This window comes from Lates calcarifer, unplaced genomic scaffold (genome assembly GCF_001640805.2).
Source record: "Lates calcarifer isolate ASB-BC8 unplaced genomic scaffold, TLL_Latcal_v3 _unitig_684_quiver_2421, whole genome shotgun sequence".
Classification (NCBI taxonomy): Eukaryota; Metazoa; Chordata; class Actinopteri; family Centropomidae; genus Lates; species Lates calcarifer.
The window spans coordinates 441-16,522 of record NW_026117907.1 but is presented as its reverse complement, the minus strand read 5'-3'; the positions used below and the strand labels follow the sequence as shown (position 1 = coordinate 16,522).

The window sequence follows — 16,082 nt, the reverse complement described above, 5'->3', positions numbered from 1 at the left end:
AGTCTGTTATTGTAAATGTCAATGTAATTTTCTTCATCATATTATTATATCTGCAGTAATATTTTTTTATAAACTGTGTGGATAATTGCCTGCTCTTTATTTTGCAGCACCTTGCTTGTAACAATGTTGCATCCAATTATTAATCAATTTCCTCTTGAAATATCCACTCAGCTGCCTCTGTACTCCACAGCTGCGTCGTGCTGCATGCTGATGCCAATCTATATAATGCCACCTTCTTCCCCATTCATACAGACTGTCCCATTAATGTGTGAAGATAGAGGGAAATATAGGTCATCCTTAGAACTTATTTATGCTAAAGCAATAAAACTGCCCTGATGGAACTTTTTTGGTGATTGGTCTGAATCTTGAGCTCACCTTCTCGTAGTAATCCACGTTCTTCTCAGCGGTGGAAATAAAGGCTGATTTGAGGTCAGTTCTCATGCCCTTTTGCCAACGGGACCAGTCTCCCTTCAAGGCGTTGTTAGCCAGCTCCACCCGGTCTGCCAGACCATCCACCTCCTCCTGCAGCTGCCAGACAAACACACAAAGAGATGACTGAGCACTTCAGAGAACAAAAATCAGTCTGACAAATACACCATCTGTTTAGCCCGTACAGATCTTTTCTCAAAGTAAAAACTCTCTCTGTAAAATTTCATTCACAAAAATGTCATCAGATAGTAATGAAAAAAAACAAACAAACAATTTCACACTGTGCACCTTGTAATCCTGCTTTTGGAAATCAGCAGACACATTTAGCAGTGTCAGTAGTTATATTAGATTACCAAAAAGAATTACAAAATGTTAAAAAAAAGATATGTATCATAACTATACTCTCTAACGTAAAGCCTTTTATTATTAATATGAGGGGCGGTCAATGGGACATGACAGTAGAAGCTGAAGATGAAGATGACAATGGTGATGACACAGTGATTTTTTTTTTTAGTATTTATATATTTGACATTTCTCTCTGTCTGCCTATGTGATTGGATGATGCCTTTATCGGCAAAATCTTTTCACTGCATAATATTCACGTTTTGTGTGAAAGTGCTCATGACAAAAACAACAGTTCAAAAAAATACATTGACGTGTAGAGACCTTAAGCCGTTATGATATCAGGCCAAATCAAACAAGTGTTTTTATGTGTCATTAGTGCAGAAGCAGAGGTTTTGACTTTAAAGTAGATGCACTTTCTGTATTTTCCACTATTCGCTTTCATTATTGCTTCTTTAATTATTGAACTATTCATTTATTTGTCTTGTAAATCTGGCTTCACAGCAAGCTTTTTAGACGTGAGTGCTAAATTTGACAAATAAACCCCGACAACAGAGTGAGAGCAAACATTAAATATTAAATGTACGCATTAATCAGTGCTACATTACACAACATTCAGGACTTAAGTAAGTTTGCTGTGTCCATTCGTAGAAGGGTATTTATACAAATACACCCAACACAAGAAAACTCAGACAGGACACACAACAACACACATAAAATACAAAACAAATTCCAGAAAAATATCCAACATTAAAGTGCATAAAATGCATGAGGAATCCCTTTTTAACTAGTTGATATTTTTATATTAACAATGGCTCAAATGACTATCTGTAATGGCAGTAGTGTCACATGTAGTTATCACTGACTCTGCAGTTCCCCGTAGCTGTACAGAATGTTAACTCATTCAAACACAACTCCAAATAAATTATAATGTTGCTCTGCATCGGCTCAATGTGGACATAGGCAACTGTTGGTTAACATATTTGAATATCAACTTTGTAGACTACGTCTTGATTTTTCTTCTGCCTCCCCAGTGGCTATGAAAATAAATGAATACTTCTTTAAAAATAGTTTTAAAATGTTCCCAGGCCAGTCATAGACTTCTGTAGGTGAGAAGTTTCACACACACACAGAAATAGATCAGTAAAGCAGGTTTTATTAAAGGGCATCTTTAATTTCCCTCAGACGTACCCTGAGTTACTGAACTGACTCACTGAGCACCAGAGGAGCCCGCTTATTCAGTAAGTTATGGATAAATCCAATATTAGAAATAAAATTAGTAAAAAGTAAAACTCAAAGTTCCTTAAGTACATCTAATTGCATGAATATACTGTAGATCATCCAGAGACCTGACCACTGTAGAGAGTGTTTCAAACCAGAAGTTGTATTGTTATGACTGAAATATGAAAAGACTGTGGAATGCATTAAACTATTTGCAGCATAGAACAGTATGCAGGTAAGTGGAGGTACATTTATTCTGCATCCAGGTTCACTATATTTAAAAAAAAAAGATAAAAGTTCAGTTTCACAATGTGGTTCTTCTTCTCCATACAGAACATTAATACCCTGCAGATGAATAAGAGGAGGAAGTTGGGGTGTAACAATTAAGTGGACATTATGTTTTATAGCATAGTGTAATAGTTCACAAGCTAGTGGCCTCTAAGCCATTAGAGCAGCATTAGATAACCATTAAAGAGTTACTGCAGAACCTAAAACTAAAACTGTATCTAACTGCCTTTAGTCAAATGATGAAGTTCATTACAATAAACCAAAGTTATTATTAGGTACAATACCCACTACATAAATATATTTAACCTGAAAGTGTATAAAAAGAGTCTGAAGTGCACATGATGTTAAACTACTCACAGTGCAAATAACCAGATGTTATCATGTTGCTGGATACAGCTGGATTCACAGAGCCTGAGTAGGGATTAGCTGTCTGACATTTAGAGTGACAATGGCATTTACTCAAGTTCACTCACACACACACACACACACACACACACACACACACACACAGAGGGGATCTCAGTGGCCTGCTTGTTACTGCAGTGATATCGATCTAGCCACCTTGTCAAGGCTATGGCTGAATAGCATCTAGCATCTCTATGAGTGTGTGTCATTATTTTCCAAAACAAAAGTTACCCACTGTAACATATGGGCCAATGAAGTAGTATGTAGAGTGTAGTAACTGTATAATCTGACAAGGGAGTAAAAACACTCACAGTAAATCATTCAATGAATCTGAAAAGCGACAGTGTGCAAATACACTGAGCTAGGTTACATTTACATATGTAAAAGGGTCCATGTCTGCCTTTTGACTTCACACCAATCAATCATCAATGTCTTTAATAATCTACTAATACTAGACCAACTTCAATAAGAATTTAAAACACTTTCCCTTCAGCACCAATTTAATTCAATAAATATGTACACAATTTTAATTGCAGCAGTTCTGAAAGATATATTTAGCTCCTTTATTAAAATACTCACAGCTCAGATTTAAAGTCCTGCTTTCAGAAATAGGCGCAGCACTGCCTCCTCCTGGCTGTGAAGTGTCATAGACACACATTCAGTCTGCCTCTGGAAAGGTTGACTGATATAGCAGCTCAGTATGTTCTTTCCAATAAAGGTCAAGTAAATGTTTACAGAAGAGAGGAATTTTTATTCTATGCCATTTGAAGTTCAGAAAGATTCTCATCATACCGGTCAGTCCGGATCTAAATTATTGCTCATTCCTGACATTTTTAGATGACTGTTGATATCTTTTCCAGTCTGTAGTCCAGGATCTGATAGCAAAAGGAACTGACAGTGAAGCTATAAACACATGCATTCCCTCACACAGTGATGACGACAGAAGATGTCACATGTTTTGTGTTTAAGACAGCTCAGTCATGGAATGTGCCTTCCAGTAATGACTGAACAGATGCCACAAGGCAATGTGATCAGCTTCCCACTGTTTTGCTTCAGTGTGCTGGCTGTGGCTTGTTGGTCACATAAGAAAACACCTGCTAGAGCCTCTATAATGTTCTTTAGTTTTGCAAAATTTTGTATATAAAGTGGACTCATGGAAAACCTACCCAAACCAAACAGAGATTTAATTTTCAAAATAAAGAGAGCTGATATGAAATGGACCTGAGGACCATCAAGAAAAGATGGATAATAAGATGTGATGCACTATGTCATCAGCAGAGTTAACACACTCAGTTATAAGACATATTGTCTCTCAGACACCAGCACGAACAAGACCCAACCTGCTCCAATCAGACTGATTTAGAACCCTGCCTAACTCATGTGACGTGTTTCACATTAGGTTTTGGGCACTAGGATCCACATGGACCCGTGAAGACCATAAGGCCATTAAAATCAGAAGAGTTAATTCCCATGGCAGCCTTAATGGGCTTAATAAATTGTTATGTGTTTACTTTGTTTTAGTCTCAAGATGCCTTGCCATGAAATGAAATGATTGGCCTGATGAGACCAAGATTAAACTGTTTGGCCTCAATTCTAAGAGTCACGTCTGGAGGAAACTGCTCATCATCTGTCCAATATCAATCCATTGGTGGCAGCATTACCCTGCGGAGGTGTTTTCCAGCAGCAGAGACTGGGAGACTAGTCAGTGTTAAAGGAAAACTGAACAGAACAAAGTGCAACTCAGACTGGGCAATGACCCTAAGCACACGGCCAAGACAACACAGGAGTGGCTTGAAGCCACAGTGTCCACTGATGGTTCCCATCTAACCTGACAGAGCTCAAGAGGATCTGCAGAGAGAAATGTCAGAATCCAAATCCAGGTGTGCAGAGCTTGTCACGTCATACCAAAGAAGAATCATGGCTGTCATTTCTGCCAAGTAAGTGCTGAGTAAAGTGTCTGAATGGTTTTTCCCTTTTTAACAGATTTTCAAAAGCAGCATAAGGTTGCAACATAACAAAATGTGAGAAAAGTGAAGCAGACTGAATGCTTTATGAATGCACTGTATGGCCTGTTCTACTAAGTTGTAACAACAACTCTTCCATCCCAAGCCCATAAAAAAAAAAACATTTTTTATCCAGTAATACATAGGGCTGCAAAACTTTCCATGGGAAGTTAATCTGGGGAATTTGGGGAATATTTCAAATTGGAAACTTATAACTAAAATATTTTAGAATTGATGCTTGAATTCAAGTCAAGTCAATTTATATTTATATATCACCAAATCACAACAGAAGTTATCTCAAGGCACTGTGCATATAGAGCAGGTTTAGACCGTACTCTTTATAATATTTACAAAGAGAGATCCAACATTTCCCACCGTGTTAGGTAACATTAGCATCTCTGATTTACCGGTTAGGTAGCTACTGTATAAACACATTTAGTTTTTTTTTTCCTGGTTAAACTTTGATACCACATATCAAATATATTTACCTCAGTAATATCGTCAGACTTTACTTGGCTGGATGTAGTCCGTCAGCTCAGATGCAGTAGTGTGGCTGTAGTGAGCAGGATTTTAGAAATGATCTGTGTATGTGATGGAGGAATGCAAAGTGCAGGGGAGAAATTCAACTGAATTTACATTAAATCTGGTTGTTTTAGATTATGCTGCAAGATGTTTTTTTTTTCAACTACATTTAAGTTCCCTGTTGTAGGCCAACCTGTGATTTTGCAAATTTTATTTATTTCCCATTAATTCCGATATACTCTTGTTAATTCTCTTGGAAAGTTTTGACCCTTGTAACACAGCAGCAACAGCTTCTTACAAATCAACATTTTCCCCCCACATACTAACTAAGAAATGAATAACTGAAAGACAGCTTCTATAAGAAAGAAGGTGTGTTTCCGGGGCTGTCATTCAGCGCAGCATGTGGCCACATCATTTCTTTGACAAAAAGCCCCGTTGGAAACAGTAACAAAGGCATCCATTTGACTTTTCCCTTCTCATTAGCACAGATCTGTTAAAGGCAGAAGCAGACAGATATGCCTTAGAAGCTGGAGGACTGAACTAAAGCAGGTCCATTCACACACACACACACACACACACACACACACACTAATTAAAGCAAGAATACAATGCAAGTCTGTGGGGGAATATCTTGGTCCTGCTTCTTAATTAAAATTTCACAGATGGATTTTGATATCAGCTGGGTGAGGGGGACACACACCTGCACATCTACATATACACTCACACACGCAACATTCACAAAGATGCAAACACCTAAAGTAAAGTGTTTAAAATAGCTCTGTCCTTCTCTTGCCTAACTTCCCGTCTTCATTCTTTTGCCTCTTGACATTTTGAAGCGAGTCGTCGTCTAAAAAGGACATGGGAATTTTCATTACACTGCGATTAGCTGCTGGGCTTGCAGTGTAAAATAATATTGACAGCTCTTACTCCCACTGAGCTGAGGACTGACTTCCAGTCGACTAGCCTGGATATTTAGATAATCCTCCCAGGAAGCCCTTTTTTCCTCCCTAATATGAGCTGAGGGTGGCCCTGCGGGAGAGGCCCCACTCCATGCTTCACTTTATTACACCTAATCTCTGGGAAGACGACTGGAGGACACACAAACGCATCGACTGGCTCAGAGGGATGCAGGGAGGGAGGAGGGGAGTGTGTGCGCCTGATTTTCTGTCAGCGTGTGAGGATGTAAAATCATACTTACTGCTTCTTGGTTTTCTGGTTTTCTGGATGCCAGGGCCTCGTTCTTGGCTTCAAACTCGGCCTGGATGTTGTCTCTACGTCTCATCACAGCCTAGGACAGATCAGTAAAGTGTTACTTTTAATAAAATTGGCATAATCACATTTTTTCTCCAGGAATCACTAAATGTCTAAAGAGCCTATTTCCTAGCACAATCTATCTCGGTGACTTTGAGTCCATACATGTTGTTATTACTTCCACAAACAAATGCTGAGAGCATCCTAACATCTCCTCATGTGGTGCTGGAGAGGAACTGATTCAAGGACACTTTAACTGAACTGCCTGTAAGTGTTGTTCAGGGTTCTCGACACAATTTATGGGAAATTTCCAGGAGATCAATCAGTATGTGGCTATATGTTTGGACCCAAACGCAGCTCACAGGCTAAGTGCTCAGCAGAAGATACATCAGTCAAAGCATGCAGACAGTGACATAATGAAAAACAAAAAGACAACATAACCTGCAACTTACATCCATTTGACACATATGAAAAATACACCAATAACAGATTTAAAAAAAACAAAACAAATATGTGGCTTTCTTCGTGACAACACGTTTTTCCACATGATGAAACAACAACACGCTCATCAGTGTTGTAAAGTACTGTTGTCCTGGAAAGTGTAACGACATCAGAGCACCTTTCTCAAATAAACCTGCATGAGTGTCACAAACTGTGTTTATCTCACATTTTCGAGCTGATGTAGCGGCACAGCTCTTGGAATGTTAATCAGTCCGTTGGTCCGATACTTTTTTCCAAACTGAGATTTCTCAACAACTATTGTATTGATTGGCACAAAATGATTTTGCTGATCTGGCCCTGAATTTCACTTATCCAGTGAAATATATCTACATCTACAGGGTGGCTTGGCACCAATTCCCCTCTGGATGCCACTGTAATCACTCTGGCGTCATCACAATAACATTTACAGTTTTGATTCATTGGTTTAATATCCAAAAACCTCCAAAACTAATGACATTCCCAACAGCCTCAGCTGCACTTCTTGTTTAGTGCTAATTATCAAATGTTCAACACGGGTGATCACAGTAAAAACTGCAAAAGACAAACATCAACATATTCACATTGTTACTGTGGGAAATGATAGCAGGCTGACATTAGCATAGCTGTTGACTCTCAGTCTCGCTGGACTAGTAAGGAAATTGACAACTCTGCTGTGAACTAAACATGACACAACATGTGACAGTCACTGTTGACCTACTATGTGAATAATACTATAAACAAGTAGAGGGTGCAAGGTATGCTTTTGATTAAACAGTGAAGTCCAGGGCTGTTTGTTTTTTTTTTAATTTCCAGAATATAAAGATAATAATTTCCTTCAGAGTAAATTCCATGAATGCCTCCATTTTGTCTTGTTTTTCTAGTTGCTGCACCACTGAGTACATGTGGGTTAATGTAAGAGATGCAGCGAATCTGGTTAACAATAACATGCAATTGTAATCAATCTGCATTCAAAATGAACTGTTACTGTTACTTGGTGATATACTTTAACTGTTAAAACATATGCAATCTACGTTGTGCCAAATGTTTTGTGTTCTGCAAATCTTTATTTGACCCTCAAGGAAAATGAATGTATATACACTGTATGTTTATTTATCCAGTCAAGCCGGTTGTGGAAGTGTCAAATAAAAAAAAAAATTAAAAAATAAATAAATAAATAAATAAAAAAGCCTTAATGGATTTTCATTTATTACTGTGGTGATCTCATGTTCTTAGCTACAACTCGTACTTGAAACTGTAGCTGGACATTACATTGTACTTTAATGCACTGACAATGCGCGCCACTTCTTGTCTGCTACCTTTGTCCACAACAAGCAAACCTAGATTAGGGCTACTAGGACTTTCAGAGAGATGTGGTTGAACATTCATTGGCATGCTGGGGTAGTGACTGTATGTAAATGAGCCTGTACATGTCAGCAGATGGATGTAGAACAGGTGAAAATGAACATAGTTCACTATCTGAAGCTGTGTGTGCCCAACTTTGTTAAATATCAGAGGTCTTGTTCCTACAGTCAGTTCCCACTCAGTTCCCCATGCCTTTGTCACCCGCCTTGACAAAGGCATGGGGCTGTTAATCTCCCATTAAGAGTTGGATTTTAGATGTGAGCAGCGTGCTGTGGGCTCACCTTCAGTGTCTCAGCACAGAGGACGTACTCGTGCAGGGCGGGGACCAGGACCTCGGACAGATGCTGGATCTGCTCTTCTGTTTCCTTACTGCACCCCTCCACGCAGCGAGCCACGCCCTTCAGCGGTTCCGCCAGATCTTCCTCTGACCCCGCCACTGGGTGTACGTGGGACCATACTGTTTCAGCTCATCCAGATACTCTGCAAGCACGGAGGACACATTTAAACACAATCCAGTTGGATGTAACTGCTGCTCTGTGCTGAATTTATGTCAATGGAATGACTGGTTACAATAAACAGATTTCCTTGAAAGTAACCTTTTTCTTTATCCTTAAAGTTAAGAAGGACTTAAACATGTAATGCTTTGTTAAGTCAAAATAAAATAAATAATAAATTCTAGAAGTGACAGGAACCAATGGAGGGAAGCTAAAGCTGAAGTAATGTGTGATCTGTGTTGTGTTTTTGTGAGAAACCTTGAAAACATTTTTTATCTTGTTACTGTGAGTGATGGCATAACACACTATCCCCTGCCAGAGTTAGAGCAGTTTTGGTTCTTTCACATCAGAGACATCTGTAGTTCTTTTTTTCTTTGGACTCCTCTCACTGGTTATTAGGGGATGGGACTCCACCAATGAGAATTTAGCAATATTTGAATCGAAATCTGGTGACAGTTGGTGGGTTATTTGGCCACCGTCAATCAAATCCGATTAAACCACACCCACACAGTCCTGGTGAAACACACCAGCTGAGTTTTGTTGAATGTTAATAATAATGCTGATTGTCTTTTGTCTAATCACAACTGTTAAATGTTATATATATGTACTAGTATTGGACTCCTAACACATTGTAGGACTCGTGATGTACAGTAAAAATTAACAGTGCTGACTTGCAATTAAATTAAAATTAAATTAAATTAATACCTCTCTGCTCCTTGATGATCCTTTGGGTGACTTTGTCCACAGAGCAGATCTTGTTGCTGAAGTCCTCCACATACTCCTGCATCAGAGTGAACTCCTCCGGTCGGTTTCTCAGGCCTCGTACAGAGTTGGCCACCGCCCTCACCGTCTCTCCCATCCTGCTCAGGAAGCCCGGACCTTGTTTCTTGTGAGAGGTCAGCTCCTGCGGGAGGAGTCAAATCGCGAGGAGTTTAATGAGACCTTTGTACCGGCGCTGAACCATCACCTTTCTCTCTGAGAGAGAGGCATGATGATATTAACCCCATGTTAAGTGCAGAGAAATTAGGACATGGTTAGCCTAGTTTAGCATAAAGACTGGAACCAGGGGGAAACAGCTAGCCTGGCTGTTTCTAAAGTTCAACAATAAACCTACCAACACTTTTAAAGCTTAGTGATCGACACATTGTATCTCACTTGTTTAATCTGTTCTCAAATAGAAATGTAAGAACCCAGTTTGTAGTTTAAGTTATTTCCTATTTTTTGTGGTTTACTGGGTGTAAATTGTGGCTACAGTGGCTGATAAAGGCGTACTCTGTAGAGGAAGTTCCGCACATGGCAGAATGTTGTGTTGACTTGTCTTCTTTATGGGGACAAAAGCGAGTCCCCATAACATAAATCATTAAATTTTAAGGTGAAGACATGTTTTGAGGTTGGGGTAAGGGTTAGGCAGTTAATGTAAGTAAATGTAATATAGTCATGGAGACAAGATTCTGTGTGTGTGTGTGTGTGTGTGTGTGAGAGAGAGAGAGACCTGTGCAGTGAGGAAAACTTTGAAGTGCTGGCTGTAGGACAGGATGGGATGCTCTGAGATCTTGTTGAGGAAGCGGTGCAGAGCTTTCCTCCTGGTCTCAATGAAGTCATCATTGAAGCGTTCCACCATGCCTTTCATCACAAACTTCTCCGGCAGCGGCTGAGGAGAGACCCAAACTTGGCACTTAATCGGAGAGTCAAACAAGGCCAGTGTGTGTCATGAAGGTGATGCATTTCCATGTGGCCCGCACATTTTATTTTTTTTGTTCCCCTGCACTCAGGGAAGTAAAACTTTGATCGTGTGCCACTGAGAATTTAGTAAAAAAGTGGCACTCTTCACCTTCTATTCCTCCAGTTACTATGAATTCAGTCAAACTGTCATTTGTGTGGATTTTTTAAAATCCCTTTGTATTTGTATTTTCTAATCCTTATTTTTCATACTAGTTGTTTTACACGGCTTTAAGGGGACACCACACACCACATTTCACTGGAGATATCACTTCTAAATGTGACAATAAACCACTGGACCTAATCTATATTCATGCATGTAAAATTAGAAATATAAAAAGTGCATAAATGGATTGTTGTTGTTATTGTCTTTCTGTCCTGATGGTTGAATTTTCTTACACCCATTCATATTTCTATTTCTGTTTACATTTCTATTTACATAAGAGTGCTTTGTATAGGATAATCTCATTTCTGTGCTAAAACCTGCACCTTTATTTCCTCCCCACAAACTCAAGCACTTAGAAGGATGCAATGAAATATGTGTGGACAGCAATTCCAAGCCTCCCAAAATGCTGAAAAAAAAAAAAAAAAAAAAACATCTAATGTTACTCTTCTGGGTGACATTAAAGGGATAGAAACTATCACTTTTTCTGCAGTACTGTACACATTTGGGTTTCACTTCACTGGTGTAACCTCAGACCTTTGCTATTACAGCAAGTGGTTAGAATTCTGCTGATGAACAATTGATCTGCATAATGTAAAAAAATAAAAATCTGAAATTAATGACATATGTAAGGTTCAGGTTTCTACACAGTGATTTCCATGCTGTATGAAAATGAATTAAAAAACCAAAGGAATCTTGGATGGTAGGAAAAAAAAATCTAAAAATCCACTGAGGGCTTTGGAAAATAGCTGACAGTAATGTTCAGTATGTGTGACTCTGGTATGGTCTGATCAGACCCTGAGGCAGCCCACAGATGCGTTAAGCAGACGGTGCGGCGTGCTGATACACACATGGACAATGAGCGTCGGGTGGTTTTCCTCTAGTCTGCTTCGGAGCCACAGGAAATCCTGGTAGCGCCGGCGTACCTCGTACTCGCTGGAGTCGAACTCACTCCGCGTGGTCTGGAGAAAGAAGATGTGAATTAGTGTCACTCTGCCACGCAGCTTTAACATCTCTCAAAGCAGCCTGAGCGCTACATGTCAAAGCCTCACGCTTTACCTGGGAGACTCGTGTCATTATTAAGATTTCACACAGTCAAAGAAATGAGACATGTTTGCTGGTCCTAGTTCAGTGATAACAAACTTGTGCTGCAGACCGCTTCATTCTGCGGCTGCTGACAGCACTGTCAGGCCATGTGATTACAAAGGAACAGCAGAAGAGGAAGCACTGCCACAGTCTGCTTTGATTTAGGAGTACTTTAACTAACCTCACCAGCATTTGGTACTATTATTATGAGAGGTGCTGTAAGACTTTCATTTATTGTTGCCTTAACTGTAACTTTTAATAAGCTCATTCTCATTTTTCCCAAAGCATGCGGAGCTCCTGCTGCTTCAAACAGGTTAGGACACCTGTGTAGCTGTCCTAAACATCAGCAGAGACAGGAGTCATTCCCTCAAGTAAGAAAGTTGATGAAACGTTGCTTTTACTTTTAGTCATAAAAGTAAGATCAAATGTCACTTGGAGAGTTTTTAGACAGTTAGCACTGGCTTGGTACTGTGAGATGCTCGCTGAATACGATCATTTTACCATTCTGCATGGGTACAGACATGCAAACAAACAGCCTCCTCACCTTAGTGAGGACCCTGTACATTATGAAGGTCTCGATGGCAGTGACGTGGCTCTCTGGGTTGTCGACGGTGATGAAGATGTCTTTGGTGTCGGCATCCTGCTGCTGCTCCTCCTCCTCATCCTCCTCCAGTCTGTACTGGTTGACCATGGAGCTGGGAGAGTTGGGCATGGGGCTTCCATCTGCCAGGGATGTGTTCTGGACCAATGAGACAATGCCACCGTTAGCCCACAGTGATGTTTAAAGCAGGCTCAACATAATTTTTGCTAAAACTAGACTTAGAAATTTTCTAGACTTTTTGCCAGAACTTAGTAGTGAAACACTGCATGGACTAAATTCCTAATGCATAAACTATGTACATTTTATTACAGGCCTACAGCTTATTACAGGGGATAAGCTCAGAAAACAAGGACGTATACCACATCTTACTAAATTAGCTCATTAACTGGAGCTACATTATTTAGCTGGGCCTGTTTTTGAGTTCAAAAAAATCATGAACTGGCAAAGTGGTTTGATAAAAAAAGTGCAAAAGCAGATCCTTTTTACTGGACATAAAGGACAGCAAGTGCAGCATCTGCTCTGATCACTGTTTCTTACAGCAGCTCAGAGCTGTTAGTGAGGTCTGTACAAAACACCAGCAACCCTGCAGCACGACTTGTGTGCTACGGTGTGTCTGCCATTATGATGATAATGCACTGTAATGACATCATTTCCTAAACATTCGAAACAACATGGTTAATATGTGCACACGCACAAAACTTCGCTCCATTGCCGGAGGCATTACCTCATACATCATAGTAAAACATCATCATAGCAAGCTCTATTACACTTGGCTGCACTGTCACTGTATCTGTATTTATGTATCTAAGTTGTTGGACCTATCATGCAAATTGAAGGCCAGTAACCAGGAAACCACCAAACTAACAGCACAAGCTAAATGCATCCATCTATAACACTGAATGCATTAAACGTGTCAAGGGTGAATGCCTTACATGTATATTGTATATAATGCTCAGAGCTTACAAAGCATTTTAGGACTCTTCATTCACTATATCTTAAGGCAAAGGGGGAAAAAAAGCAGAAAGAATGAGCAGACTGATACCACCCCCCATGTCTGTCCATTAAATCTATAGCTTAGCACTGATTCTGGGAACAGGGGGAAACAGCTAGCCAGTTGCAAAACCCACCTGCCAACACCTCTAAAGCTCACTGATTAACACATGGCATACTGTTTGTTTAATCCAGACAAAAACCCCAACTTTGCAATTGTATGGGGGTTGTGTCCCAAGCTTGGGTAATAACTTCCCAAGGTCTCTGCTGATTGGCTACTGATCCTTGCCATGAAATAGTGAGCTGAACTTTTCCTGGCCTTTTTTTGTGTTATTCCATCACTGCCATCACAGTCTTTGAATCCAGTTCTACACTGCAGCATGCACAACATTTGACAGCACAAGTGCAGCACTTTTGTCAGAACAGATTATAACTGTTCTTCCTCACCATCACTGCATTTCCACAACTCTGGCACATTTTTGTTCCTAAAAAGTTTCCCTTTTGAAAGCAGTTTACTCTGCTGTCTCTCACATACACATTAGATTTCTACATCGATGTACATAATGCACACTTGGTATTTATTGATGCAGTTTAGGAAGAAATTAGGTCATTAAGGAAGTTTGTCCACAGGAGAGCACTATATTTTTCAGCTGTAAAATCTTTTGCATCCTGTGACTTGGTGCTTTTTAGAGATTACTTGGACTACTGAAGCAAATAGTACACTATAACCCTAACTATAACAACTGCATTTCCCTTCATTACATGGAAATACATATAGTCTAGATGACTGTGACTGTTCTGACTACTAACTTCTTTGACTACTAACTCTGGGAGCCATCTGGGCCCTGTGGGCGCCTTTTCAGTTTACAAACCTATGCAGATGGTGTGTGGGGTAAGAACTCAAATGAGGCTAAAGATGCTCCATGAAAAAAAATTGGACTGGATTAATCCCCACTTGGTGAATCTCCTCTCTCACACACAGACTGTACTGTACATTCAATAATAAAAGAGAGAAACTGTTGTCGTTCTCGGCTCTGAACCCTGGAGAATAGGAGAATACACTTTGATTACTAGATTCTAAACTCTCTAAGCAACCAACAGTAATGAAGTCAAAGGTCAGTGGTGACGGCACTCATTTCACATGATGAAAGTTCATGCAAACATTTGCGGTATTTGCATAAAGAGGGTGATTTATGTGTGCAGACTGAAAACAGGCCGGCATTAAAATGACACGGGGGGGTGCACCGGTGAGCACATGATACTTCAAGTATCACTAAAAGAAGTCAAATTTTATTAAGTTCCATGAGTTTGAAGGCTTATCACACACCACCACACTGAACAGAATATACAGAATAATAATATACTATGACACAGGATGTAACAACTCCTGAAAAGGACAAAAAAGAACAAAGAATAAACTACTTACAAAGTTATTTAGAAGGAATGTGCACTTGTACAGTATGTGATTACCCCGCCGCAGCATCTTGCTGTTCAGCATCAGGAAATTCCATCCCTTCCTCACCAGGGGGGCAAACAATCATTCAAGCACTTGTCATCCCCCACTTAGACTTTGCAACTCCCCTCTCACTGGAGCCTCCGCATCGTCAATCAGACCTCTGGCAGCTAGTGGAAGATTGCCCATTAGATGTTTCAAACCTCCCTAAATTTTCCCCACACTACTCCTGTTCTCTGTGGCACTACACCGGCTCCCTGTGCAGCTCAAATCCACTTTAAGAGACTCACTCCTTCCTACCTCTGCCCTCTCACCTACAGTGGGGCTTCCCCAGGAAATGAACATTTGAACATCCACACCACCACGACAAATGGGTAACTTCACTTCCTGATGAAGACTGTCGTATTATTGAAATCACCTAAACAGCTTGTATATGGATCTTGTGGTTAGATCATCATATTAGCACTGTCACTGTGACCATGTTAGCATGCTGACGATAGCATTTCACTCAAAGCACTACTGTGCCTAAGTACCATCTCAAAGAACCAGCAGTATGGGTCTTTTCTTTTTTCATCTTGCTGTGGCTGTCAACTGATGCAACATGAACAGTATGCTTCTATGGATAGCTTCAGAAACCCTTAAGAAACACTAGACACTACATGTTGTGTACTGATAATAAAATGATCAAATTTAAGGTGATATCTGTGTCTTTCATTTGTAAGCACAGGCCTTTTCACAGCGGACTTGGTCTCGTCACATTCAAATGATCCAATTTATACAAACAGCAGTGTGCTGTAAGTGTGTTGCATGCAGGTCTATTTCCTGTAACAACAGCTGAGAAACTGCTGAGGTCAGCACAGGGCCTGGAGCCCTACCATCCTGCACCTCTTCACAGTACAAAACAATGACAACAAATATGTTATGACTTTTCTCTCCACATAGCTTTCTCTCTCTCTCTCTTTCTCTTCCAGATAGTTATCATGTGACCATATATGTGTAGCGGGGAGCTCTCACTCTGTTTCTTTTATCAGGAACCACAAACAGAGCCCTCTCCTGTCAACATGTTATTGGAAACGGAGCAACACATGGTCTGTATTTGACTTTGCTGAAAACAAGTAAAAGTTTATTTAGACCAAATTATATTCGAAGAGTAGCCTCAACCAACATCTACATTTTTCTGATGAACTGGTTGTTACGGTAACAGTCTGAGGCGATGAGGAAAGTGCTATTTCTACCTGTTTTCATGTACCACAAATTGTCACTGTGAAGTGTG

At 40.0% G+C, this 16,082-nt stretch overlaps 1 protein-coding gene across 1 annotated transcript; it reads right to left on the bottom strand.

The window, feature by feature from the left end:
* Positions 1-282: 282 nt before the first annotated feature.
* Positions 283-12,525, bottom strand: LOC108879500 (sorting nexin-7-like). The gene is given in 8 exon segments (XM_018670775.2): positions 283-528; positions 6,409-6,498; positions 8,585-8,736; positions 8,739-8,783; positions 9,503-9,701; positions 10,290-10,448; positions 11,531-11,641; positions 12,310-12,525. Coding segments are annotated over 8 exon segments (1,155 nt in total). The 5' UTR covers positions 12,478-12,525; the 3' UTR covers positions 283-297.
* Between the last annotated feature and the right edge of the window lie 3,557 nt (positions 12,526-16,082).